We start from the raw sequence: 13,892 nt of genomic DNA on the forward strand, positions 1-13,892 counted from the left end.
ATTTGTTCAGTTTTAAATTGTTAGCTCATAAAACATCTAAACACGTCTTACTGTATAGCATAGAATGGTCTTATTTATGACATGTACATGAACTTTCTCATTACAGTTTCAATCATCTCCTCTGTTCTGCACCTTTCTAATGTTTGTTGCATCTACTTTTTATGTCTAGTTTTAATTATGTTACAGGCAATTTAGGAATAGGGATGTCTTATTCTATGTTTGTAACATCACACAACAGGGAACTGGGTCTGACTGTGAATACCAGTCACAATTATCCTCAATAACAAAACATCATTACAGCTTCAGTCATTTGAAGTTGATGTGAATTGGTCACATGACCTAGCAAGTATAATTTGCAGGGAACAACCAAAACAGGAAAGGAAGAAAGCCTACCTGGAAACAACTAGTTAGTTAAGCACCTGTGTCACAAGCATCGTTTTGCTAATTGTTATAAAGAATCATAACACCTTGACATAGAGCATTAAGTAAACCTTGGGGTTTGAATATGAAACAGCACAAGAACGTGGAAAACTTTTAGACTGGTTAATGTAAAACCTATGTACTCGTTATGCAGAATATGGCTATGTGTGTAGCTTTTCCATAAGCTTGTGTCCTAAAATATTTAAGTACACCATGGTACCAATCAGTGCAACTCTTAATGATTTAAAAGCCTTTTAACAGTATTTGACCTTTCAGGTCAAATCTGTCAGATGCCTCATAGACACCCTGCTATTTTAATAAGCTAGTGCACCTAACAGTGCTAATATGCAGACATCCATTAATGCCATGTTTTTAACATGTGATATAAAACTAAATGTCCTGACACTATTAAAGTAACTATTGAACTTCTGATAGGAGTGTCAGCAAGGTTCTAGACACATTTAATTTTAAAATATAGTCTGCAGCCACCTCATTTCAGAAAACAGAATTATCTCATCTGTTTTTGTATCTGTCAAACCAATGGATGATTTTGTGCATTCTCAAACACTTAACTATCTCTACCTAAAAAATTATTTGGGATCCTGATGGAGGACGCTATGAATGTATATTATAACATAAAAAAAGGCCTATGCTTTTACAGAAAAGAATCTGGATCATACTCTCATTAGAGTAGGACCTCAACAGCCAGGTAGGTGTCATTTTAAATTATTAAAGATGATGGCTAGAAATGCAAAAGCTGACAGACTTTTCACCATACATGCAATGCTTGGCAGTGCTAAAATATAATGGAGCCCCAAAGCAGTGCTTAAATTAAAGGTCTTTCAGAATTTTTATTATGCACATTTCCAAGTATTAATAACATCACCACAAAAACTCAACATAATCTGACCTGAGGTTCTCAGTGTAAAGTGAAAATATAATTAGCAAAATTTAATATTCAAGTTATATTGGAATCTGTGTTTGGGAGTTGGCATCACAGAACTAAGATGAATGGGTGACAGAAATCACATATATGTCTATGTGTATCAGTCAGCAAGTTCACCTAAAGTGGTAAGATCTGTGGTATTCCAGCCTGGCTGGAACTCATTAAAGGCTGTAATTAAGGCTCGAGCATGTGGTTGCTTTGTGAAGTAGACAAATGTGTTCTGCTGTTTACTGATCTCTCAAGTCCGAAAACGAACTAATGCCAGATGGAGATTTTTTTTTTTCTCTCTTTCCTAATACCATGACAGTTGAAAGCAGACGAAATGCCAAACTTAGCAACCTAGTCTGTTTTAATACTAATGGAGCAATAGGGGTTTTTGGAGAAAATCCTCAATTCTGAAATGTGCTCTTTTGCGCCAATGATGCTACAGTCTATTAAGCATAAGAAGGGATTTGCAGATGCATTCTGCATCATTAGCAATTTAAAATTTGAGTGGATTTTTGTTTGTTTTGATTTAAAACATGCTCCAGACCAAAACCTTCCTTCCGTCAAAGTCCAATAGCCCATACAAGACAGAGCATCAGACTAAATGATTAGAATCATCACAGTTACAGCCTGTGAACAAACAGCAACATCTGTTCCTAATCCGTCTCCTTTTTCACAGAGATTGGAATGGGGAAGGAAAGGGTAGAAACATTTAGCAATTACAGTACAGACCCCACTTCTGAGGCATGTATTCTCAGTTCCCTGCTTTACTATGGACACAGTGTCTGCGTTCCTCAAACTCAGCATCTGTATTCCTCATTTCTAAAAATTGAATACAGCATTCCTCTATCGCAGACAGATACTGTGAAACTGAATACATTAAAAACAGAGATGCCTAAAGAACATTTGGGACTAAATAAGGATTTAATATTGACAGATTTATGTGCTAGGTAAGTTCTATATGACAGAAGGGTGGCTGAGAAGAATTCATCTGTGAGCAATCCTTCACAATATTTCATACATCACTAATTACCTAGAAGTCCAGTTCTGATCCCTGAGAACACAGGCTGATTAATGATTTCTGTTGCTGTATTTTAAGTCACACTAAGTACTTTAGCATATGGGAACTAAGAGTGCGTAAAGAGTCACTGGTTTTTTGTGGTTTTTTTTTTTGCTATAATTTGCTATAGCAAATTAAAACAAATTAAATTATTACCTTACAAAAATTAAGACTGAGATATTAGGATTAAAATAGTCTACTTTTTTCAACTAAGACTTGTTTCTAGACTGGGGAAGGTATCGTTTATTTAACTGCTCAGCAACTTAAAGTTAAAATTTGCATCTACACTACATACTGCTTACCTGCGTATCAGCAAATAGGCATATCCACCACTGTTATGAAGAGGGAAAGCCCCAGTGCTCACTGGTTGCAGATGCTTTTGGTACTCTTTTTTTTTTTTTTGTGCTTGCTTAATATTTAGTTCTATACTTATTGAAAAACAGGTAAGCAATTTCAAGTGTAGATGTGAAAGGGTTAAATTGAAATCAGCATTCATTTAGACTGGGGGAAAATACATTTATATAATTTCTGATTTATCACAAATTTCCCACTCACAAAATTTTAAAACACCTTCATTTTTTAAGCAGCAAATTTGCAGATCATTAGCTGGTAATGTGCACCACTGCCTTTGGGTCTTTTGAAAACAAAAATGAAAAATGATCTAATTAAGCCTGGTCTACTGGTTGCAGTACATACCAGAGATCCAAGTTTGATTACTGATACCAGTGCTTGTGCTGGCAAGGTTTGGACTACAATAGTGTGGTAGTGACATGTAGCAGCAGATGGGAGTAGGATTATTGAATGCTGTTTTAAAATTAAATCTTCTCATCAAACTCTGATGTTTGAGTGATGCAATACAGAATACTTTCCAGACATTTGCTCCAAGAAGCTGGTATTAAAGATCTTTCTTTAGGAAAGGTACAATACAAGAAATGGACATGGGAGCTTCAAATTTCTTAATACATAGAACGTCCTGAGCATTTTAAGAATCAATGGACACTGTTTATGTAGCATGGATTCTATGGTTGTCTGACACATTTGTTTTTCACCGTGTATCACCCAGTCTCCCTAATATTCCAACTTTATAATTCATTTGGTTTGGCATTTGTGTTTTTTTTTTTGTCCCAGTTATTCATTTGTAGATTTTTACATTGAATAAATACTACCATAGTGCAAAATGTATTTGAAGGATTTGATTGACATTTTAGCATAAATCTAGACAGCTAAGATGGCTTTTTGCTTTGCCTTTCTCTTTCCTGCTACTTATACCCAACTCCATGACTTAAATTTGTGAACTCTTCAGTTCTGCATATGCAACAAGCGCTAGAGTTTCAATGCAGAAAAGCAGGTTCACAAAATGGAGGTCACCTCATACTGCTCCTCCACCGAGGGACAGAGAAATGCAGGGCCTCAGTTGTTTTTCTACCAACTGAGCAGACATCCTAGCAGCATTCAGTGTCTATTGATCATAAAAATTTAAATTTGCCCCACCTCTCTATGACTCTCAAAGTGGTAAAATTCTAATAATTACTGCCTGCATTCTTCTGCTGGCATGGAAAGAACAAACCTGTCACTTGTATTCCAGAGAAAATTAATCCCAGTACTATCAATTACAGAGATTTATTAGTGTTGTAAATATTTCTTCCCCTCTAGTTTGACTGCTGTGTTCTTAGAGCTCTTTCTCTCCAACTGTCAATGTGGGAGACAGGTTTTCCCTGACATGGACACTTGTTCTCCAAAGACTGAGATCCCTACTCTCATCTGATTCTACTTACTAAACTGATTGCTGATAGCAAGCACTCACTGCTGAATTTTAGCAAAATTAGTAGTCTCTCTCAAGTGAGGGTCTAAACAGAGGACTCAACAAATATAAAGCCATTAGCATCTGTCTTGGCAATTATACAGCAGTTTAGAAGAGCCATTAAGGTCCACTGGATGAATAACCCAGGTTTCAAATGGTTTCTTATAACATATTGTTAAAACAAGGCAGAGTAACTTCCCCAGTGCCTAATTCACTGTCACAAGTCTTGGAGAATATGCAAGAATGTTCCTTGCAATATTTTGCCTTGAACTAATGTATATCTAGTTCCTTCATATATTCTAATATTTCTATATTCTAATTCCTTTATTGCTATTGTTATTTTCCCTTCAGTGTCTGTCCTATTAAACTGTCTTTATCTCAACTCGAGTTTCACTTCCCCTCTGCCCCTGCCCAATTCTCTCCCCATCTCACTGGGAGTGGGGAGGAATAGTGAGCGAGGGGCTCTGTGATGTTTAGCTGCCTGTTGAGTTAAACCACAACACATGAGAGCTTTCAAAGGAGATTTTCAGTCTCTGTTCAGTTATTGGGTAAGAAGTTAAATGCTCATATTTGCCTTCCTTCATCTTTTGTGATAAGATTGCATGTTTCTGTTTGAGTAAAACATTTAATGTTCCGTGATGAAAAATTTCTGAATTGAAAGCCTTGTAGTACAAGTTAGGCTTAATCTTAATATCTGGCAAAAAAAAAACCAAACAAACCAGATATTAACAGAGAACCAACCAACAACTCTACCAGTCTCATATGATAATTTGTTTTACTTGTTGACCATAAAATAGACAAAGTGTGTGTTTAAGATTCAGAACTTTGAAGCACATCTACTTGAAAGGATGATACTGCTCAGAAGAAAGAGCCTCTTGTTACCATCTTCATAGCCCTGAAAAAATATCAAATCTGCATAAATTATTTGATTAATAGACATAATTCATAACCAGAATAATATGCTTGACATTTCAAACTTCCAATTTTACTTGGTAATACAGTTTTCTAAGGGTCAGCACAAGCAGACAGGCATCTTTATATGCTTGTAAAAACAGAAGGCATCAAATTCCTTTAGATGACCTTCAGTTTACCTCTGCTGAATTTTCTGGCACTGCACAGAACCTCATCAATTGCAAATATTGTCTGCCATTCTAGGGCTACTGCTCTTTTACAGGGAGGTGGGGTAATTTTGCATTTGTTTGTTCATGGCAATGTAAGTGAAAAGGTTTTGTATTTGGGGAAATTCAGTTGCTTAAGAGACACTTTCTAAGAATTTTCTGTATTTTCCTTTAATAAACACAACATTTTCTATGTTTATCAAACTCATGTCAGTGAAAAAAGAAACATCTTCGTACTTGGTGAAATACATAGGGTTAGAAAACATGCAAAAAGGTGTACAGAGAAACTTTAAAAGAGTGTTAGTTTAAATACTATGGACAAAATTCAGTCAAAAGGTGGGATGCAACATATTAAGAGTCCATTTCAAGAAAACAAAAAACCTCCTCTTTAAATATTGTTACTGTTTTGTATCAAAATGTAGAACTTAACGACATTCTTTCTTTAAAAAATAAAAAATATATATATGTATAACAACAAGCAAGAAGACAAAACACATCAAAAATGGGAATAAAAAAAAAAAACTCTTCAAAAGAAGACAAGAAGTCAAAAAAAGAGGGGAGAAAAAAGATTTTCAGGGATCCTTGTCATGCAAATCATTTTGGCGGCAAAAAAATACCTTCATCTTCAGCACCGTCATTATCACCTAAATCATCTGTCTGTTTCTTTGTAAGGGGACCTAGGATTGAGAACGGAGAAAATGGAGGAAAAAAGACAATTCAAGAATATACAAGACTGAGGAAAAAAACAGTGAATATTAAATTCCCATGGATGTTTCAAGAAAAACATTTGCAGGGATGGAAATATTAGTTTCCAACAACCAAATTTTCATTATGTTTTTCAAACATTACAGCAAAACCTTCCCTAGGGGGTATGGCTATTAGAAACATCTAGCACAAGAACCAAAGAGTGCCCAGTGCTTTATTGTTTTTAAATGAAGAATCAAAGCTTGTTTACTAAAAGCATACCCACCATAAACTATATTTATCCACTTAATTTAATTGTTTTTTGTTCTTGTTATTAGGAATAGTGGAGACAAGAACTGCCAAATTACCTCTTGCGTTTGATGCAATAAGGTGGCTAATAAATGTCTTCACAGTTGGTTAAAACAGTATTTTCTGTGAAATGCTAATTCACATTTGTAAGTTGAACCATTTAAGCTTATAATTTACAAAGATAAGCAGGGTTTATCTTTTTTTTTGTTTGTTTTTTCCACACTCATTTCATTCTCTTTTAAATAGAATTTTAGATTCCCTTGTAACCTTTGACTACCTGCTGAGATATTTGTAAAAAATATGAAAATCCATAGGTGAAGTAGAAACAAGAATGAAATCCTAGACCAATTGAAGACCATGATTTTTGCCATCGATTTCAATAGGGCCAGGTTTAATGCACAGTATACAAAAGTTGCATTGAATATAGAACTGAAGTTTTAGCTTGGGCAAAATACATAATATCATAATTCTTTATTTCCATAAATGGATGCCAAGACAGAAGTCTTTCATGCCCAGCACCTGTATTATTAGCAAGTGGTAACGGATTCATCATATATTTCCAATGGGAAAAATACCCATTCCTTTCCTGAGTAATAAAAAAAATACACCAGAAGGAAAGTCAAAGGCCATTCTAAAGATATTTCCATGTCATATATTTTACACACTTATGCACAAACAAAAGACAACTGGAACTCAGCATTATCTTTCCTTTTTTTTTTTTTTTCCCAGAGCTTTCTCATTTACATGACATTCTGTAATTTGCATGCAAAAAAGCAATCAGTGCGAACACAGGACTAAGTAACAAAAAAAAGAAAAAGCCAGCCAAATACAGAGTAGAAAACAAGAACTTTCTCATGCATAAAACATCAATAGACAAAAACAACAACAAAAGAGAGATGGACAGTATGTGTCGATATTTGCAGTAGATATAGGCAAGAGACATGCATTAACTCTAAGCACCATGGACTATTAAAACATTTGTATTTCAAAAGCTCTCTAGCTCTGTTATTTTACAGGGTATTAGTCATTCAGCACTAAACATGTCACATAGGAAAACACCATGTATTTAAATGATATGTTTAATAAAAAAATAAATTCATAAAATGGTTGTACCAGGTGCATGGATTTGAGAAACAGAAACAACCCATGAAGTACCATGAGATGTTAACTGTTAAAGTAGGAACTGGGCCATTATTATTGAAAACCAAAGCTGAATACCTCAGGTACTGCATCAGCCAGGAGTACGGTTCTAAACTCACTCTAAATACAGAGCACTAGCATTATACATCATAAATTAAACACGAGCATTTGTATAGTCACATCTGTAACAATCACTCTGTTTAGTACAGAGCCTTGATGATACAATAGCTTTTCCTAATACAAGCCCTGAATATAATCTTTACAATATATGGTATCTAAGTAACTTAACCCTATCCAAATGCACACATTTGAATGTCTTGCTGCCCATCATTCTCATTCCACAGCAACTTTACTTCTAAAAGAATAAAACTAGAAAAATAATGGGTATATGCAAAGCATAACAACAATTTCATAGTGTTTTTTTCTGCACAGTGAACAGGAAGAATGAACTTAAGAATTTTAAAAGCTTTGCACTTAATAATGGGGAGCCAAACCCAACCAAAGATATATACACATTTTTAATGTCATCTTGTTATTTTTTAAGCTTTTAAAAGTTACCAGAAAGGAACAATGTAGCATCTGGAAAGGCAAGCAGCACACATTTCTCCAAATAACTTGCACAGAGGGGCAATTTCTTTTCTGGATGAAACCAAGACAATGAATGCTACATCTTTTTAATAGCTGGCCTTCATCAGGTATTTTGTGTAGATCATGGTTCCAGATCTCAACAGCACTTACATAGTGCATCAAACATCTCAGTACAAATGACTGATACCATACCACCTCTGATGTTACAATATGGTGAAGTATACCTGAAGCTAGCTATTAAAACCAACCTGGGTAATTTAATTAATTTAAAAAAATTAAAATAAAAAAATGTATTTACGCAATTAGGACTTTCTTTGAAAACCATAAAATAAAAAAAAAACAAACAAAAATCAGACCATATTCCTTCTAGAATCATAGAATTATTTAGGTTGGAAAAGACCTTTAAGTTCATCACGTCCAAACGTTCACTTAGCACTGCCAAGCCCACCACTAAACCACGTCCCTAAGTGCCACATCTACAGGACTTTTAAACTGCTCCGGGGATGGTGACTCAACCACGTTCCCGGGTGGCCTGTTCTAATGCTTCACGATCCCTTTTGCAAAGAGGTTGACCTATTTTTAAACTGTCAGACTAAAAATATGCTTTCCAACACAGCCATATATCTGTATTCACAATTGAGGGGCTCTGCTTGCCACATCCCCTAAGCAGGGGAACTCATCCCTGGTGGAGACATGACAGGCCCCATCATGCAATACTAACAGTATTCTGTTACGAAAGAGATAAGACAAGATTTCTGCCACAAGTTTGCTCCACTCTGCAAACACATCTCAACAACAGCTAGCTTAGGGAAACATAGACCAAAATGCTTCAGATTTTCTGCTTTCTGGAGTTACAATGCTATCTGAAGTCTAGAAATGAAAGCAGAGTTTGGTCTTCATGCACCAGGCAAAAAACTACTTACCTATTATCTGTACTTCACCTACACATACAGGGATGCTGTAGAATTTGTATTCGTAAATTGCTCTGCAATCTTCGAGAGAAACATCAGCTCAAGACACATTGTGCACACAGCTGTCTAAAGTGGCATAAAGCAAGATCAAGTGAATCACAGAATAATAGAATACCAGGTTGGAAGGGACCTCAAGGATGGTCTGGTCCAACCTTTCTACACAAAGCATGACCTAGACTAGATGTCCCAGCACCCTATTCATTCAAATCTTAAGAGGTGTCCAGTGTTGGAATAATCTGCCTAGGGAGGTGGTGGATTCCCTAATGGCTGATTGTTCTCATTGTGAAAAATTTTCATTTTGTTTCCAGTTGGAATCTCCCCAAGAGAAGCAAAGTGGTTTTAAATTCTAAATCTTCAAAGGGGAAGCAGAGCTCTGAGCTTGACTGTTCACGTTCTGTGTTGCCTATGTTACATGTATGGCTTCTGAAGAAAATTTTAAATCATGAAAGTAGTATTAAAAGCAGCTTGGGCTTAAGAATTCCACCTATTTCAGCAGTAATTCTCATTCTAAAATCAGTAAGAAATGGCTTTTGCTTCTGATTCTCTAGGTAACAGCATCACTATGTCTGTATGATCATGAAGACTGACATCTTGATTCCTTACACAGGAAGACATTACTATCAGGTTAACAAAATCAAATCTTCTAGAAAGAGCCTGCAAAATATAACAGCAATAGCCTTTTAAAGTAAAAATTAATCAGGACTGAAATCATAGAATCATAGACTATTTTAGGTTGGAAAAGACCTTTAAGATCATTGAGTCCAACCATTAACCCAGCATTGCCAAGTCCACCACTAAACCATGTTCCCAAGTGCCACACACAATCGTAGCATCATAGAATGATAGAATAGGTTGGGTTGGAAGGGACCTTAAAGGTGGTCCTGGACTCAGTTTCCTCTTCACAAAATACAAATCACAGGTCAGTTCCAGCAGCAGCCTTCTTTCCATGATCTCCTCTCACTGGGTTTAGGTATCTAGACAGTGACCATTTCTGATACGGCAGGACAAACTTTCCCAAGAAGCTGCAAAGTTCAGCAGGGAAGAGGCTCTGGGTTTCTGAGGCCTTAAAGACCACTTGTCCCACTTCCTTCTCTTCCACACAGCTTTTACAAACCAGCATCTTCCAAGCTCCCACCTGTACATCCTATTTTGGCATTATCCAAAACACAACATGACAGTGTCTGGAGCTGTTCCAAGGAAAAGCCTTTGTCATGAAACATCCTGCCCTCATCATCAATCTGCTTGGGTGCCACTAAGTCAGGGATTGTTGAGTGCATGTCCCTGAAGAGTCTGTAAGCAGCCACAGCACCAACAGGGAAGATGAGTTAGTGAACTGCAGCAGGATACTCTGCCTGGGGTGGAAGCATTCCTGAAGACCACAGACATTATCCCTGCAAAGGCAGTGAAGGAAAATCCTAGCAGCTGCTTGCAGTGCACTGGCTGGAGTGATGCACACACAAGAATGCAATTGCCAAAGCCACAGCGCAGTTATACTTTAAGTGTTGTGGGCTGGTTTATTTAAAGTTTCCTGGGACAAAAACAAAAGCAGCACTGCTTCACCACCCTACCTCCTGTGTGACAAAGGGCACAAGAAGCAGCTGTGACCTCTCCTCACCTCACAGGCTGCAGTCATGCTGCTGTATTCCAGATGCTTCACTCTGCTCCAGGAAAAAAGCACTTCTGATACAAGATAACCAGAAACCTCTTCTCCGGAGTCAGACTCAATACATGCAACATCTATTGAGTCAGTCCTGAGCAGCCAGAAGCACAAGGCTTCTAGAGCTCCTGAAAGTTGAGAGTCAACTACAGTCTCGCAGCAATCAGTTTAAACTGTCCCAAGCGACATTGTCATCAGACTCTTACCTGAACCGGTGCCTCTGTCTACAGGGAGAGAGTTGGAAGTCCTTTCCACCTCTCTTCACTATAGGAAACAATACAGTGGCTGATTCCCCCTGAACTGACACACTATCTTCATCTTGAAATCTTGTTCCACACACTTTCAGATGCACTTCTGTGACTCTCCAGACATGCAGCACTGCCAAGGACATACTGCCAACAGCCTGATGGCACAGCCTGGCCCTCGTGCAAGCTGCATTCTGCCTGCAAGGTCAGCTGCTCGAACTAATGCTGCAGCATCAGCTGTGACCATTGTAGCTTCTGTCAGCACTCACAGGCAAGGTGCAATGCTTGGTGTTTACTGCCCAGGTGCTAGTCAGGTCTGAGAAGTCTGGAAATAAATTGCTTAGTAGGTATATAATTTTCAGCTATTTTTGCAGGTTTGAATTAATATTCTAGAGAATCTTTACGATTTCGTAAATTAAATGTATCTCTCAACTAGATTTATTTCTTTATCCCTGACTCCTATGATTCTTTATGGTTCTTCCATCATTTTAACATTCTTTGCAGGTAACTAATTTTAAAAATACTGATACTAAGACATGATGGACTACGAGCCAATGAAACAAAAAAGTGTATACTTTTTACAGAATGTTTATTGCCAGAAGTCTTTTGTCCACAATTACTTTTTACTGTTGTTCTACTGCAGCTTGTGAAGGCCCACTTATTCCTCTTCTTTGAGCATTTCCCTTACCAAAATGGGCATCCATCACAAAAAGACTATTCTACTATGTTTAAGACATAAACCTTATTTTGCTGGCCTAATTTTTCACTAAAATTTATACAATAAATACTAAATATCAACAAAGTAAACAGGTACCATAAATAATGGAGAGAAAAGAGCATACTACAGACTCTAAAATGCTGATGCAAATATCATTTACTTACCAGAAGCTTTCTAAGGTTTAGTCTCATTTAGCCTCATGTTGCTGCATGCCCATAACTCTCATTAATGTTAATGGGAAAGTAGACCCCTAAGTCAGTTTAAAAAGGGGAAGAAGCGATTACTGCATTTTATGTTTCCTAAAGGCAACAAATACTCTTGCTACCAAAGCTAACTGAACGCTATGTGCAGGAGGAACTCTTAATAAACTCTCCACTCCTTTAATTTAGAAACAGTTCTTACATTATTTAAAGTATTATTCAAATATTTATTCTATTTGTATTGCAATCAGTGCTAAGGACATAACATGATGCATTTTAAAATCTTGCTATTTGACTACTATGTGCTTGTAGATGGCTTTCCTTTGCTCAAAATAAGAGAAATACATCCTGTCCAGCTAGCTAGAAAGTAATTATGCACTCAAATAATTAAATCCAGTCATATTAATTCTGATTTTTATCATTCCCTTTGATGAAAGACTAAGGTACTTTAGCTTCCAAATACATTAAAGCTGATTATAAAATCTCCCTTTATGGTCTCGGTTCAGCAGAAATTATCTGTGGCCTTTTGGACCACATGCATGTGGGAGGCAAGGAATCTGTGGATGTCATTAGCTTTTTGGCCTGGGAAAGCTATTAATCATAAAAAATAGAAAAAAGGCATGCTGCAAGTTGACACCATTTTGCAAAACAACAGTACAAATCCTCTAAACTTAATAAATCTGTGCTCATGTATACAGCTATTGTTCAGGCCAAAATGTTCTCCTTCAGTAATGAGAAAAATGGGAAAGAAAAAAAAAGCACCTTTTATATCAGGTTAAGTAGACTCCATGTATATAGCAATTTAGAAATCACCATAGTAATAAGCATTATTTTACTTAAGATGTCTGTTCAATAAAAAAAGAGAGAGATGAGATTAAGGCCAACAGCTGAAATAATACAGACCTTGGAAAAATTCACTAATGATTTGCAACACCATAGAATCTGGTAGTGCAAATATCAAATACAATTATATGTTCATCTTTAAACTTCAGTAAGTGCCCCTGTCCATCCTTTTCTGTTTCTTCTTTTTAGGCTTGCTTTTTTAATTGAGCAGGGAAGGTCTGTGAAGTGAAATCACCTCACTTTTTTTGACCTTACCCTCACATCCAAATATAAAATAACCAACCCTCTGTTATTCCAACTATCACTTTTATGCAACAGACTAACTAAAAAATATCTGTGCTGAATTACAGTCTAGCAGATGTTAGCTGAAGCACAAGAACATGTTATAACTATCTCCTGCTTATAATTTAAAATAATGAGTTATAAGTAACAACCTTCAGACCTCAACATTTTCAGTGAAGAAAATAAAAAATCAAATTCTTGTATATTGAAATTAAAACATTGATATTTTTTCTTACAAATGTAATGAAAAATTAGAAAGATACAGCATAATAGTATTCTGACGAATAATTTTCTAAAAACCACCTTATTTCATTGGAAAATTAGACAGTTCTCAGCAAAAATAAAAGAATTAAGATTATTTACAGAAAAGAGGTTTGGATGGTACAAATAGCATCTGGGTCTTAAGAATCAACTAACTGAAAAAATATCTATTATAATACTTCGTTGTAACAGGAAAAAATTTACTTTTTATTTTCCCTTATTATCGTCTTGCTTTCATGCTTTCACCACAATCTCACTCCTTTCTTGTTATTTCTCCCCCTTATATTCCTTTTCCTTCCATGTTGTACTTATTTGTAGTATTAGTACTTACCATCAGGGCAGAGCCCTGGTAGACTTTGCCTTTCAATGATAACATTTGCACTTGTGTTTTAACAACAAACGATGGCACAAACCTCAGTTGTTTCACATCTTACTACCTGATTTGTGATGACAATCAAGTACTGTAATTAGAGCTGCAAGTAACACAAATCTGCATCGGCAACTGAATGACAGGTGCAAATTGAACCCATAAAAGGGTTGCCAACCTTCTTTGAAAATTTACATGTACAAATGCTTTGTCACTAAAGAAGCTATTCTGACACTTCAAGACTAACTCCTGCTGTGTCTTTTATAACAGTGTATTGCTAAAGTGACACACAGAAAG

The 13,892-nt window shown here is 36.3% G+C and overlaps 1 protein-coding gene across 9 annotated transcripts in view; it reads right to left on the reverse strand.

The window, feature by feature from the left end:
• The window catches only part of NLGN1 (neuroligin 1), a 475,678-nt gene that overhangs the window by 218,064 nt on the left and 243,722 nt on the right, over window positions 1–13,892 (reverse strand). For 7 of the 9 annotated variants that reach the window (XM_057411582.1, XM_057411581.1, XM_057411583.1 and 4 more), the window contains one exon: window positions 5,948–6,007. The exons of the other annotated variants lie outside the window; for them this stretch is intronic. In XM_057411582.1, coding sequence (XP_057267565.1) covers window positions 5,948–6,007 — 60 coding nt within the window. The remainder of the gene's footprint in view (window positions 1–5,947; window positions 6,008–13,892) is intronic. 9 annotated transcript variants of the gene reach the window in all.

The sequence above is a fragment of the Pezoporus wallicus genome, unplaced genomic scaffold, assembly GCF_028554395.1.
Source record: "Pezoporus wallicus isolate ANWC-B61680 ecotype Strahan unplaced genomic scaffold, APGP_CSIRO_Pwel_v1 contig_6899, whole genome shotgun sequence".
Lineage (NCBI taxonomy): Eukaryota > Metazoa > Chordata > Aves > Psittaciformes > Psittacidae > Pezoporus > Pezoporus wallicus.